This window comes from Notamacropus eugenii, chromosome 2 (genome assembly GCF_028372415.1).
Source record: "Notamacropus eugenii isolate mMacEug1 chromosome 2, mMacEug1.pri_v2, whole genome shotgun sequence".
In the NCBI taxonomy this organism is placed as follows: Eukaryota; Metazoa; Chordata; class Mammalia; order Diprotodontia; family Macropodidae; genus Notamacropus; species Notamacropus eugenii.
In genome coordinates, this window is record NC_092873.1 from 311607662 (window position 1) to 311622917 (window position 15256).

At 42.9% G+C, this 15256-nt stretch overlaps 1 protein-coding gene across 6 annotated transcripts in view; it reads right to left on the reverse strand.

Annotated features, from left to right (window-relative positions):
* Positions 1-5135, reverse strand: part of RHOT1 (ras homolog family member T1) — a 72137-nt gene extending 67002 nt beyond the window's left edge. For 4 of the 6 annotated variants that reach the window (XM_072644981.1, XM_072644979.1, XM_072644978.1 and 1 more), the window contains exon 1: positions 4989-5135. Coding sequence is in view for 3 of the 6 variants with exons in the window: in XM_072644979.1 (XP_072501080.1) it covers positions 4989-5025 (37 nt within the window). In the remaining 3 variants the exon portion in view is untranslated. Of the gene's footprint in view, positions 1-1998; positions 2114-3698; positions 3948-4988 lie in introns of those variants that run through there. The other 2 variants (XM_072644976.1, XM_072644977.1) reach the window with 2 other exon arrangements.
* Between the last annotated feature and the right edge of the window lie 10121 nt (positions 5136-15256).

Consider the following 15256-nt stretch of genomic DNA (forward strand, 5'->3'; position numbering starts at 1 on the left):
GACAAGCCCTCAGGGAGACAGGCTACTCCCCAGTAGGACCACAACAAGCATGGTTTAAGGATTAAATGGCATACTAATGAAGAACAAATTAAAGAGCTACAAAGGCATCACAATCCCTCAGCCAGCCAATCTTCTCCTTACCCTCCTAAGAAAACCTGCTTTAAGTTGTTGGAGGAAGTACTGGACTTCTGAGATAGAATCTGTCCCCTTTCTTCTATGACAGCACTTGCTAAGAAGACACTTTTTCACTTTCCTGGCTAACTAGACTGTAAGAAAAGCACATCTATCACAGGCATGCAAAGCTAAAGGAAAGAAATATGGGATACAATGGGTATTATCCTTTCAAATCTTAAGGGTTAACCTCATGAGAGTAGATTTAAGAGAGGCTAGAAATCACAAGTTATCACATTTTGATGACTGAGGGGAATACTTAGAAAACTGGGAGAGTGCTCTCTTCTACCCCTATAAAGACAGTTTAAACCACAGGAGGGAGGGAGGGAGGAAGCAGCCACATTCCATTAAGTGAAAAGGATATCTCCACGTTCTTGATGACATCTGACCAGCAACTCAAAAGAACAATGATACTTTTAAAATTATTTACATTTACTGTAGTTATGTGGTTTAAATTCAAAAGGTTTCAGGACTCTAAAACTTTCACAGCAAGGATATCTGTTAAAGATTATTTAAACAATTCTAGTTAAATGCAAATTCTAGTCAACTTAGAAGAGATATACCTGAAATCTCTGGCTTTTACTTTAATTTTAATAAATTTTGGTATATTTTTAAATGGTCTCCTTATGTACAATTGAAATTTCTGCATAATACTGACAAAATTTCTGAATTTCTCAGCAAATTAATGGCTACTAATGACAATGTTAATACCATTCTGCCCCAGTTAAAGGTCCCATTCTTATCTCTTCAGTTTTGCAAGGAATGCACTTTATAAAAGGGTTTGAGTGGAGCTCTGTTGAAAAGTGTATGCTGTGACAAAGTAAAATGTATCAATAAATGGCAGTCTGACTTTTATCTTTCTGAAGCTATCTTATTTTATGAAATTTCACTTCCCACTCTCAAACTCTTCAAACCACAGAGACATAAGAAATCACTTAATGTTGGACTTTGGACAGTCAAGAGTTGACTAGTATAAAATGCCTTTCACTTCCAAAAGGTAATAAGAGTTCATCCAAAACTAGGCTGAAACCATTCATGGCAATCTTGTAGCCTCTAAACAAATTTAGTACTGGAAGTTCAAAAAAAGCAGGTTGACAGTAATAAAATATTTCCCTTAAAACTGCATGGAGAACCAATTACTATTCTCTGCATCCCTCTCAAAGGAATACTTTTTAAAAATACAGGCCTTAATAGTTTCTAACAATTAGTAAAGATCCCAGGCTGGTTTTGTTTCCCCCAGCCAACAGGTTTTTGGGTCTAATAATAATGTCATTATTGTTAAATAATGATAATAACTAACATATATAGAATGCCTAAAGATTTCCAAAAACATTTTACAAGTATTACCTCATCATTTCCTCACAAGCACCCCGGGAAATAGTTGCTGTTATTATCCCCATTTTACAGCTGAGGAAACTGAAGCAGATGGTAGTGACAGGGTAACAACCAGTTAAGTGTCCTGAGGATGGATCTGAACTCAGCACCAGCCCTCTATCCACTGTGCCACATATGCTATCTGATATGTCTAACCTTCTCTTTACCTAACATTACCTGAAGGTCCTAAAGAGAATCTGCTAAATGCCTCAACACTGGAATTGGCATTCTTTAATCAGCTAGACCAGCATCTGAGTGAGTGAATCAGGATCTTTAATCTTCAGTTTCCTCACCTGTAAACTGAACATCCTCAAAGTCACATAAGTTCCCAACCTTAGACTCATCTCTAAGTGTGCCCTCTTCTCTTCTACCCAAAGAGATGCCAAGTCTCACAGACTTTATCGCCACATATCTAGCAGCTGTATCCTTGAGTCAGATCCCATAACCTCTCACCTCCTATAATCCATATTCTGCATAGCTGTCAAAGTCTGAAAATGTTCAGTGGTTTCCAAATGTCCTGAGGATAAGAAATAAACCCTTCAAGCTGGAGTTTAAGGGCCTCCACAATAGAACTCCAACTTGCCTTCCCTGTGTTCTATCACAATACCCTCCTTTATGCACTCTACATTCCTGCCAAACTGGCCCACTCACTAGTCCCCCAATTTCAAATTCCTTCTCCTGCCTCTGAACTGGAATGTCACCCTCCATTCTGGAATGCAGTTCCTCCAGGCTCCTCCAGTGTCTCAGATTCTTTACTTTCTTTCAAGGATCAACTCAGGTACCACTTGCTTAATGAAGCCTTCCCAACCCCCCTCCCTCTGGTGGTGACTGCTCTCTCCTTCCCCAAATTACCTTGCATTTATTTATCATTGTACATGTTGGATCCCACACCCCACACCCCTGGCCCCAGGAGCAGTAAACCATTCAAAAGGAGGGACTGCTTCTTTCTGGTCTTATGCATAAAGGCACTTAATAAATGCTTGTCAAACTGAACTGAATTGGAGGCATCAGCATTTCTCAAATTAATTTATCAGTGGAACATTTTGAGGCTTTAAATATATTGATAGAATCTAAAAATATAGGTCCTGTGAGTCTGTGGCTGTCCAATACCAAACAGAAAAGGGGGACAGGAACATTGTGGAATAAAGTAGAAGAAATGAAGGCTACTTTCATACCTAAAATTCTGGCACTCACATATCTCTGATACCTACATTAATATTTTAAAGGGAAGATACCTTGAGGACAGAAATTCCATGAAAGTACTAGCTATATGACACAAACAGCAGCAAACTGAACACATGTCAGAAGCCCTGCGCCCACTTTATTGCTAAGGTCTCTTCTGATTTTAAAATTGCTATGATTCTCAATGCAGTTTCTGGTATGATTCTGAATATAAAAATATAAATATAAATTCTAATATAAAAAATCTGAAAGCTCTTTCAACAAAACCTAATTACATTTCTTTAGAATGTCATGGGGTACTTCAGGAGTTACTCATGCCACCCTTTTATAAGGAGTCACTCACTCCTCAAAAATAACACAAAGTCCTATTTTCTTCAGGTTTTTTCTCAAGCTTTCTGCATATAAAAAAAATGCCTTAAAAGCACTGTAAAAAAAAAACAAAAAAACCTCACCTCAAACATCATACAAATTACACTGTATATATTTTTACATTTATGCAGTTAAAACTTTCCAAAAGCACTTTCAAATTTATCACAGTATCTGACGACTATTATTTTCAAAATATCATTGATAACAGTCAGTAAACAAAACCAAAGCAAAAACAATAGCAGCAATTTTTGAAAAATAATCACTGTAAATGCCTAAGACAAGTTGAAAGAAGGCTATAAATAGAGCTTTCCAGGCCATCTATTAGTTCTCATGGTCACCATACCTCTCAATATTCTAGCAAGGATTTAATTTATGGATTTTGAACAAAGGCCATGCAAAATAGAAATGCTGAAGTATCATCATAAATAAAGACTAAAATCCAGATCGACAAATAGAAACAAACCAAAACCAAATTTTGAGTCTGGATAAACTGATTTATAAATTTCTAATTTTGAAGCAATACACTGTGAACAAAAAAGGCCACTGTGAAAGAATGCAAAAATGTTTTAAACTTGTATCTCTAAGACTTCTATCACACTAACCTGGAGTTACTGTTCTCCAATACGACACAGTTCAGTTCGGTTAATGAATACTATGTAATTGTGACTTTCAACGGGATGTATTTAAAAACAAACACCATCCCTCCTGTCCACTTTCTTCTTAATACGGCCCCCTTCATTTAGCTTGCACAGTAACCCCAAGAAGTCAGTGCTCCTCTTTTTCTAGGCTTGCTCTCAAAGGTAGTTTCCCAAAGTTGAATCCAAAAACCTCTAGAAGTCCTTCAAGTGTTTCTGCGTGATGAGGAAAAAGGTGGGTATAAAAGTAGCAAGGGGATTTGGAAGGGCTTTACTTTCTTAACAAAACAGCCAATTAGATATTATTTATTCCCTAAAGTTATGGCTTGAAGATCCTAAAGTTCTAGAAAGACTTTTTAAAAAGTAAAAATCAAATACAACTTGAGGTCTTTTGATGAAAAATTCTGATACCTTAAAATTCTCTACAGCTTACTTTTAGTACATGAGGAGGATGGGAAAGGCTTTTTCTGGAACCCCAAAACAGAAATCTGATCTTGCCGTCAGTCCGTCCGTCCGTCCCTCCCTCCCTCCCGGAGCAAGTTTACTGGACAGCCCCCCCCCGCCCCCGGGTTACTCTGCCTAGGACACGGAGTGTCTGAGACCTGGGGAAAGATGAGAGCAGAAGGGACTGAAGGGGTGAGGACCCGGAGAAGAGGCTCAGGAGGTGAGGGCTGGGGGGGCGGGCCAGGGGGGCAGCCCCCAGGAAGGGTGGGAGGAGGGGGTGAGAGGCCGGGGGTCCTGGGGGCCGGTGGAGACCGCCTGGAGAGGCGGGGGTGAGGGGCCTTGGGGGGCCTTGGGGAGTCCGGGAGAACAATGAAGGGGGTCCTGGGAGCTGGGGAGGCTTGAAGGCCAGTGGAGGGGGAGTCTTAAGAACCAGTGAGGACTTGAAAGGGGGGGCTTCGGAGACGGGGGAGAGGGGCTTGGGAGCGAAGGGCCCTGAGACTGGGGGAGGGAGTGAAGATGGGAGGTTTGGGAAGAGTGGGGGGCCTTGAGGGCCAATGATCTGACACGGCAGGCGGGGCCCCGAGCCCCCAACGCAGGGAGTCCCTGGGTGCTGGGTGGGGCCTAGCAGGCGCGGAGGCGGGGCGGAGCTGGGGAGTTTGGGGGCTTGAGACCGTGAGGAGTTGGAGGTGCCCAGCAGAGGGGTGCTGAGCCACTGGGGGCCTGGGCACCAGCGGGGGGTCTCGAGGGAGGGGCAGTCCCGGAGGGGGCCGGGGGCTCGCGGCCGAGGGTCAGGCGGGTGGGCCCCGGACTCACGCTCTCCCACCAGCAGGATCCGCACGTCCTTCTTCATGGCGGCGGCGGGTCGGGGCGGCTGCGCTCGCTCGTCCCGGACCCCACCCCGGCCCTCCCCGCTCCCTCGGCCCCTCTAGGGTCGGCTCGGCTGTCTCCTGCGGCCCCGCCCCGCGCCGCGGCCGCTGCCTCAGGCCGGCTCCTCGGCCCCTCGGCTCGTCGGCTGGGCCCGGGCCACGCAGGCTCCTCCTCCCCACGGACGGCGGCGGACGGCGGGCGGCGAGGGACAAACGAGCGCGGAAAGCGAACGCTCCGCCTTCCCCAGCCCTCCCCGCGGAGAAAAGAAGTCGGCTGTGGGTGGGTCACTGACTGGGGCGGTCTGGAGTTCGCAGCCGCTCTGGGCGGGGCTCCCTCCCTCCCTCCCTCCCTACCTCCTCTCGGCTCGGGAGGATGCTCAGCCCAGCCGCCCCTCTCTCTTCTCCGCTGCTTCTGGAAGAGGAATCCCGACCCTTCCTGCCCTTCCGAGCTTCCCACCGTCTTTTTGGTGTGCACTTACTCTGGAACCCCTTTCAGACCCTTGTTTGCTTACGCACATGTTCCAGGATCCCCGATCAGAGAGACAGAGACAGACAGACGGACAGAGAGATTAAAAAGTCCTCCCTTGACTTGCACTTAATTAGTGTGTGTTGACTCGAGCCCTGTTCCTACAGATCCAACGAGACCGGGTCTGGAAGGCACTTCGCACGCTGCAGAGCGCCGCGTCCACGTCAGCGGTCCTTAGGGCTATCTTTACTAGCCCACGCGGAGCGCGGTGATGTGCGGAGCCCGAGAGGAAGGCGTCTGAAGTCCGCCTCCGACCCGTTACTGGCCGGGACTTGGGGAAAAGTCACTAGCCAGGGCTCCTGGCCATCCTAGGAGAAAGTAAACTGCGGAGGTTCTCCGTCCACGCAGGAGTTCTCCGCACCAAAGACGCTACAGGTGCGGTCCCCATCCCCACCGTCACTGTTCTGTGTCTCTCCTCCCCCACGCTGCTAGACTTCATCGGAAACCTGGCCCCGCGCAGCGCCCTCCTGTCTCCACGACTTGAAATCTGGCCCCACTTAAAGAAAGTCGCCGATGGCCAACCTTAATGCTTTAGGGGGTGATGTTTTTCCCCAGTCCCTCCTCCCCAATCTCAGTCACTTTTGACCAACCCTTCCTTCTCAGGAAACACTCTCTTCTTTTGACTTCTATCTCCACCTTTCTGACCACTTCTCTCTCTTCTTGAGTCCCGGGTTTTCTTCCCAATTCCTCAAAGTGGTTGCTCGCCAAGGTCCTGACCTTGACCTCCTTTCCCCTCGGTAATTCTCTGCATTTCCACATCTTCCACGAAATCTCGGTGTGGTTGTTGATTCACCAGCCTCTCTGACCCCTCTTTCATCCTCACGACCTACATCTCTGACTGCCTACAGTAAATTTCCACCTGACCCTTCAAACTCAACATCGGCCGGAGTAATTTTTTTAAATCTGAGTTACTAGAGGTAGCTTTTTGAGAGGGGTGAGAAGAGCACTGCGGGAATGAAAGTAATATTTTTAAAGAGGGAGGGGAATAAATTTTAGTGAAATAAAAGTGAACTGCAGGGTGGTACTGTGAAAAAAAGCAGTAAATTCAGAATTAGAAAGAGCCAGTTCAAATCCTGCCTGTGTGACTTGAGGCAGTAGACTTAGACTCTCTGGATTTTAGTTTCCTCATCTGTAAAATGAGAGAATTGGACTTTATGTGCCGTATGGAATCTTAATTCCACCTCTTGATATATGATCCAATAAGCTTATCATCTTTTCTTCCCAAATAGGCTCCTCCTCCTGATTTCCTTATTTCTGTCAATGACACTCCCTCCTTCACCTAGCCTCCCATGTTGAAGGCCTTGTTGCTCTTGCCTCCCTCTATCAAATCTAATCGGTTACCCAGGACTCTTTATCCTGCTTCCTCTTCTTCCTTCTCTAATCCCAGTATGGCTGACTGCCCTAGAACACGCCTTCCTTACACCTGCTTGATCTATTTCTTCATTTTTTCCCACCTCCACTCTCTCCTCCGGCAATCTGCACCTTCTATTAGCTTCCAGAATAATCTTTCATAACCAGTAGATTGGATCTTGTCATGACACTTGCTCAAAAATAGTGACTTGCTATTGCCTCCCCAAGGGAGGTCAAATTTCTTTGCCTGGGATTTAAGACCTTATATGGCAAGAGAAGATTATCCCCCAGGAGTTCAAGGATACCTCCATTATCCATCTCTATAAAGATAAATAGATTGTCCTTCGACAATCACTGGGGGATCTCTCTCTTAGTCATTACTGGCAAAATTCTTGCTTAGAGTCCTCCTTAATAGGCTGATTCTTTGCTTGGAAGATGGTCATATACCTGAGAGCCAGTGCAGCTTCAGAAAGGGCAGAGGAACAGTCAATATGGTGTTTGATGTTGGACAACTCCAGGAGAAATGCCAGGAGCAGAACAGAGGTCTGTTTGTGGATCTGACCAAGGACTTTGACACTGTTAGTTTGACACTGTTAATTTCATGAGGGCTTATGGAAAATTATGTCAAAATTTGGTTGCCCAGAGAAGTTCATCAATATTGTATGTCAGTTTCATGATGGCATGTTTGCCCAGGTTCTGGATAATGGACAAAGCTCTCATGCCTTTCCAGTCACCAGTGGAGTGAAACAGGGCTGTGTGCTTGCTCCCATGCTTTTTTAGCATGATGTTTTCAGCCATATTGACAAATGCTTTCAATGAGGATGAACACGGCATCAAGGTCAACTATCATACTGATAAGTTCTTCAATTTGAAAAGGTTACAAGCCGAGATCAAAGTGGAGGGAATGTTGGTGCATGATTTTCTGTTTGCAGATGATTGTGCACTCAATGCAGCCTCTGAAGCTGAGATGCAACAAAGTATGGATCAATTCTCTGCTGCCTGTGCTAATTTTGGTCTAATAATTAACACCAAAAAAACACAGCTGCTCCATCAGCCACCACTACACCATCCATACATGGAACCATCGGTTACAACAAATGGAGAAGTTTTGAATGCTGAGGATAAGTTCATTTACCTTGGTAGTGTACTTTTCAGGGTTGTACACATTGACAATGAGGCTGATGCATGTGTTGCCAATGTTTGGGAGGCTCCAAAGAAAGGTTTGGGAGAGAAGAGGTATTAGACTGACTACCAGACTGAAGGTCTACAGTACCGTTGTGCTGACCTTATTGTTGTATGCCTGTGAAACATGGACAGTCTACCAGCACCATGCCAGGAAACTGAATCATTTCCATTTGAACTGTTTTACAAAGATTCTGAGGATCACCTGGCATGATAAGGTACCAGACACGGAAGTCTTTACTTGAGCTGAACTCCCAAGTATTCAAACTATGCTTCAGAGAGCACAACTCCAATGGGCTGGCCACATTGTTCGAATGCAAAATGTAATGCTTGCCAAGAGACTATTTTATGGAGAACTTGCATGGGGCAGGCGATCACATGGTGGCCAGAAGAAATGATACAAGGACACTCTCAAGGTCTCTCTCAAGAACTTTGGGTTTGACTGTGCAGCATGGGAGACACTGGCACAGGACTGCTCAGCATGGCGTGCCCATATGAGAAAAGGTGCTGTGCTCTTTGAGCAAATCAAAATTGAGACAGCACAAAGTAAATGCAGAATGCGGATATTCACATGGACTATCTGTGCCCAACCTGTGGTAGAGCATTCCAAGCTTGTATTGGTCTGATCAGCCACAGTAGGACACCATTGTGTCAATTTCACTTTACAATGGTGATGTCATTTTGGTCCTCTTCGAAGACGAAGGACAACAACCAACCAACCTGTGGGAGGCAGCACATGGTATAGTGGAAAAAGCAGTGACTTCAAGTCAGAGAACCTGGGTTCAAACTCTACCCCTGAAACCTACTATCATAGGACTATGAGCAAAAAACTTTAATAATAATAGCTAATATTGATAAGGGCAGCTAGATGGTACAGTGGATAAAACACAAGGTCTGGGGTCAAATCTGGTCTCACAGATGCTTACTAGCTCTGTGACGCTGGACAAATCACTTAACCCCGATTGCCTCAGCTTCCTCATTTGTAAAATGAGCTGGAAAAGGAAATGGCAAATCAGTCCAGTATCTCTGCCCAGAAAACTCCAAATGGAGACAGGTCAAACATGATTGAACGACAACAAAACATTGATATAGTGCCCACTGTACCAGACATTGGGCTAAGTGATTTACAAACATCTCATTTTTGTAAATATTATCTCATATTTCATTTTACTTCCTTTGGTCTCAGTTTTCTCATTTATAAAATGAAGGGAAGGGAAGGTCATGTGAAGACACTTCCAGCCCTAGCTCCTACCTTTCAGACTTCAGTTCATGTTATTCCCTTCACTCTAGACAAATTGTATCTCAAACATACTCTATATCAGTCCTTTCCCACTTCAGTGCCTTAGTTCATTCTGTTCCTTGTACCTGATATACCCTCCCTTCACCTCTTTGTTTATTAAAGCCCAACCCAATGCCACCTACCCCACAAAACATTTTTTAAATGTTTTACTAATTTTTTTGTTCTAAACTTCACAAAAATCAAATTTAATGAGCGTTTCCATATCCATATCATGTATGCATTGTGTAACAGGAGAGGATTGTACATGAAATTGGAATTTTCTATTATGTAAAATTTGATTGCTTTTTCTTATCTTAACTATATAATGCAGCTAGTTCCCAATTAGTATGAATAGTGAACTTGATGAAGTGAATCATGTATATTAGAAGTCACACTATTCAAAGTTAGAATTATGTAAAATATGGTTCTATTGGTTCCAGACCAATGGAAATTTGAGTAATGTGTACACTTCCAGTAATTCATAGTTCTCACTAATTGGAAATTGGCTGTAAATTCAAAGCTGCTTCGATTATTTGTGACTCCCGGTTCTCTATCCCCTTCTCATTTGATAGAAATGGAATAGAGAGGGAACACAATCCCTAAAATCCCTAAATCCCTAAATCTCTCTTTCTCCTACTCCACCCCCAATTGAAAACAAAAACAAAGCCCTCTGTAAAAACAGAAACAAACATGTGTAATAAAAAAAATACCCATCTTGACCATGTCCAAAAATGTATATATTTTGTATCTTGAGTCTACCACCTCAACATCAGTCCTCTGGAATCAAGGTTGGTCATTGAGCTGATCAAAGTCCTTAAGGTTTTCAAGGCTATTTATCTTTCCAATATTGTTATTACCACCTTGTTCTGTTCACTTCACTTCACATCAATTCATACAAATCTTCTCTGGATCCTCTGAAATGATCCTGTTAATCATTTCTTATAGCACAATAGTAATATTCTATTATATTTATATACTATAATTTGTTTAGTTATTCCCCAGTTGATGAGTACCCCCTTCCTTTTCAGTTCTTTTCCAATACAGAAAAAGAGGTGCTAAAATATCATCCCCTTTGGGTACAGGGTTAGTTAGGATTATGGCTGCTTCAAAATGTGTAGATAGTTTAGTGCACACACTTTCAAATTGCTTTCCAGAATGCTTGAACCAATTCATAGCTCTATCTACCATGTATTAATGCTCCTGTTTTCCTGAAGACCCTCTAACGTTCTTCATTTTCCTTTTTGTCATCTTTGCCAAAATAACAACTGTGAGATAGAATTTTAGAGATTCTTTAATTTGCATTTCTCTAATTATTAGTTGTATGGAGAATTTTTTTAATATGGTTATTGATCATTTGGATTCCTACCTTTAAAAATGTACTGATTCCTGGATCATTTAGCTATTGGGGAATGACTCTTACTCTTATAAATTTCAATCAGTTCCCTATTTATCTTAGAAATAAGAACTTTGTCAAAGAAACTTGCTGCAAAGATATTTCCCCCAGTTAACAGTTTCAGATTTTAACTGCATTGGTTTCCTTTCTCCTAAAACCTTTTTTAATTTTATATAATCAAAGTTGATCATTTTATCTTCTATAATCCCCTTTCTCCCTTGTTTAGTCATGAATTCTTCCCTTATGTGAGAAACAATTCATTTGAACCTCTACTCTATTCCAATCAGTATCAATCAATTTGTTATGATTCCATAGGGGTAGCGATTATAAGTCCTGTACATTAGGCCCCAGAGCTATGAGCTGCAGATCATAAGATCACTTGAATAATCATAGGAAGCTAGCTAAAGGCCCCTCCACCCTTATTTTTCCTTGTCATGGTGACCAAGCCCAGTGTGGTGAAGGTGACTCAAGTACATGGAAAGTCCCCCAGTTTATTTTTGTGCCTCTGAACCATTCTCACTTGTCCAACAGAAGCAGATGACCATCTTATAACCATTTATTCAATGGAGATGCCCCATACTTGACCCAACCTGTGACCTTACTGATATGTTGTTTTGCTTATTTGAGCCTATAAATCATATGTCAACCAATGGAATTATTCTGTATTTGGTATAGCTGTTCTTGAAGGTCTAGATATCTAACTGTGTAAAAATAGGGCCCTGGAAGGCAGGGAGTGGGGGAGCATCTCAGATCATAAGATCTGAGGTGCACTTCATTAGAGGGGACCATGGATTCTTTAATAAAGTATCATTGGTTCAGAGCTCTGCCTTAGTCTTTTTTATTGTAGGTTGGACAATTTTAAACCCCCTCACTTATCCATATATCTGAGAGAAAATTTCTTCCTTGCTCCACTAATTTGCTTATGATGTACCTTTTTAATCTCTAAATCATGTATTATTTAGCATTTATCTTAATATTATAGTATGAAATGCTGAGCTAACCCTAATTTCTGCCAGACCTCTTTCCAGTATTCCCAACCGTTACTGTTGAATGGTGAGTCCTTATTCAATAGTTGGGAACTTCGGGGTTTTGATCACTATATTTGTGTTTATTTGTTTCTATATGTTGTGTATTTAATTTGCTACATTGATTAATCTTTCTATTTTTTAACCAGTACTAAATAGTTTTGATGATTTTTTTGCAACATCGTTTGAAGTCTGATACTGCTAGTCTCCTTTATCATTTTTTGCCATTATTTCTTTTGAAATTCTTGACCTTTTGTTCTTACAGATCAATTTTGTTATCTTTTCTGACCTTATAATCTTTAGGTTATGTGATTGGTATGGTATAGAATAAGTAAATTAATTTAAGTAGTATTGTAATTTTTATTATATTGACTCAGTCTACCTATGAGCCATGAAGACTTCAATGATTACTTCCTAACCTACTATAGTACATAGTAGATACTCAGTGAATGCTTAGTGATTAATTAATGGATTGTTGAATTGATTTGAATTGTCTGACAGATGATTAATAAATATTATTGAATGTTTTAGAGTTAGGACATTACTGTTTTAACTTTGTTTTCCCTTATCATGATTTTATCTATTTGTGTGAAGTCATAGTCTCCCAGTACTCAGTTTTCTTCACTGTAAAATGTGTATGAATACCAAACTCCCTTTCTTTTAAGAAATCTCTTCATTTCCTCCCTGCCTACACTCTTTTGGACTTCACTGTGTCCTCATGCCTGGCGTCTTCTTCCTGCTCCCCCTTTAGATGGCAGGTTCCTTGAGGCAGGGACAACTTTCTTTTTCTGCTTTTGGATTTACATCCCTAGCAATTAGCACTGTGCCTGGCATATAGTAGGCATTTAATAAATGTTTATTGACTAACTGAAATTGAAAAGAAATTCAAAGAGCTCTTTGTCCTGGTGCCCAGGAGGTGCTTAATTAGTGTTTATCAATTGAATCCTCTCCGAATTTAGCTAGGCTTGTCTTTGGACTTCAGGTAAGCAGTCTCTCATGTGTCTCCTTGTGAAAGTATTCTGAGGATCACATAGCTTTGAAGAACCCAAGCTCACGTTCACACCAGCCATATGGAAGGAAGACTTCAGTGAGTTTTCATATACTTATAATGATAAACACGTTTATTCCCTGGAAAGGGACGAGGATGGAATCAAGTAATTTCATAAGGAGAGAACCAGATAGATATAGTCTTTCTCTTTTTGGAGGTGGTGGCAGTGGCAGTGATGTGAGGAAAAGGAATTTTTAACTGTCACAAATATATACATTTGGGCACATGTACACACACACACACACACACACACACACACACACAGCTTTTCCTTAGTTACTTAGTTCCTTAGTAATAATAACTTTCAAGGGATCTTAATGATCATCTAATTTAATCAAGTGAGAAAATCTCTCTCAGATGAAACTACCTTCTCCAAAGTTACCAATAATTTTTTAGTTGCCAAATCTGATGATATTTTTCTCAGTTCTCATATTCCATCAACTCCATGGCTTCATGTTACCTCTGGGATAAAATAGAAACTTTTCTGTTTGACTTTTAAAAGTCCTCATAACATGACCCCAATCCATCTTTCTAGCCTCACTGTCCCTGCTATGCTCTGGAAATCAGTCAAACAGGCTTAGCATAGTGTCTGGCATTTAGTAGGTGCTTAATAAGTGCGTATTGATTCTTTCATGTCCAGAATGAGTCCTTCTACCCACCTACCCCTTCAGAGAGGAAATGCCTTGTCCAAGATCATCCTGTGCCAGGAAGGATGCTCAGTGGATTGCTGACAGCTCAGATGTTTGCTTAGAAAAGCACCTTACACTAATTCTTGCTCACAGTAAATGCCCAATAAGCACAAGTCATTAATAATTTAATAATTATTCTTGAGATAAAAAATAATGTAATAGATAGAGTCTTGGACTTAGAAACACCAGCTCCTGCCCCTGAGACTTGCTATCTGTGTGCAGAAGCAGCAAGTATTGTCTCTGGAGTCAGTCAATAAACATTTATTAAGTACCTACTGTATGCCAGGGAAAATTTAAATCCCCTCTGTGATGCTTATTCTTCATGGATCCGTGAACAAGACATTAACTTCCCTGGGCAGTTTCATCATCTAGAAAATGAAGCAATTGGACAAGATGATCTTTGAGGTACTTTTTGGCCGAATCACTTTATCTCCCCATCCTCATTTTCCTCATTTTTGAAATGGGAGGGAAAGGAGTTAGACTAGATGACAGCTTACAATTGATCTATCATGGGGGCGGAGCCAAGATGGCGGAGTAGAAAGACACACATACACATAGCTCTGAACCCACAACCCACAGAATGGCTAGAGGGGACCAACCCACGGTGAATTCTGCACCCAGAGGCCATGGAATATTGGAGCGAGGGAGATTTCTGTTCCAGAGAGACCTGCAAACCTCTCGCGGGGGGTCCTTTGCACTGTGGACTGGGCGCCGGGACTGGGAGCTGAGTGCAGCCCTGCAGCGGCCGCGACACTGTGAGGAAAAGATCCGGGCTACAGGGACGAGATATCCTGAGGCCACGAGGGTCCCTCCACCCACAGAGGGACCTGTAAACCTCTCGCGGAGGGTCCGTCTCGCTGCGGACGCGGACCCCAGCCCGGATCTGTGGCGGCCGCGGCTCCAAGAGGTACAGATCTGAGCAGGCTTTAGGGACGGGATTTCCAGCGGCGGCATAAGCCCCTCTACCCACAGGTGAGGGTTGGTGAGAGAATCTCTTTGGCGGGTCGAGAGGGGAGTGGGGTGCCCCCATGGCTCGGGCCCCCCCAGGAGATAGAAGCTGAGAGGCAGCTGCAGACAGGGGCTCCCCAAGAGGGCGGGAGCCTGGATCCATTGTGGAAGGTCTGTGCATAAACCCCCTGAGGGAACTGGGCCTGAGAAGCAGCCCTGCCCCCACCTGAGCACCTGAACTTAATCTCACACTGAATAGCAGCCCTGCCCCCGCCAAAAGCCCTAAGGCAGGAAGCAGCATTTGAATCTCAGTTCCCAAACGCTGGCTGGGGGGATCAGGAGGTGAGGTGGGTGTGAGGAGAATATTCAGAGGTCAAGCCACTGGCTGGGGAGAATGCCCAGAAAAGGGAAAAGAAATAAAACTATTGAAGGGTACTTTCTCAGAGAAAAGACACCTCCTCCCTTCCTTTCTGACGAGGAAGAACAATGCTTACCATCAGGCAAAGACACAGAAATCAAGGATTCTGTGTCCCAGCCCACCCAATGGGCTCAGGCCATGGAAGAACTCAAAAAGAATTTTGAAAATCAAGTTAGAGAGGTGGAGGAAAAACTGGGAAGAGAAATGAGAGGGATGAAAGAAAAGCATGAAAAGCAGATCAGCTCCCTGCTAAAGGAGAACCAAAAAAATGTTGAAGAAATTAACACCTTGAAAACTAGCCTAACTCAATTGGCAAAAGAGGTTCAAAAGGCCAATGAGGAGAAGAATGCTTTCAAA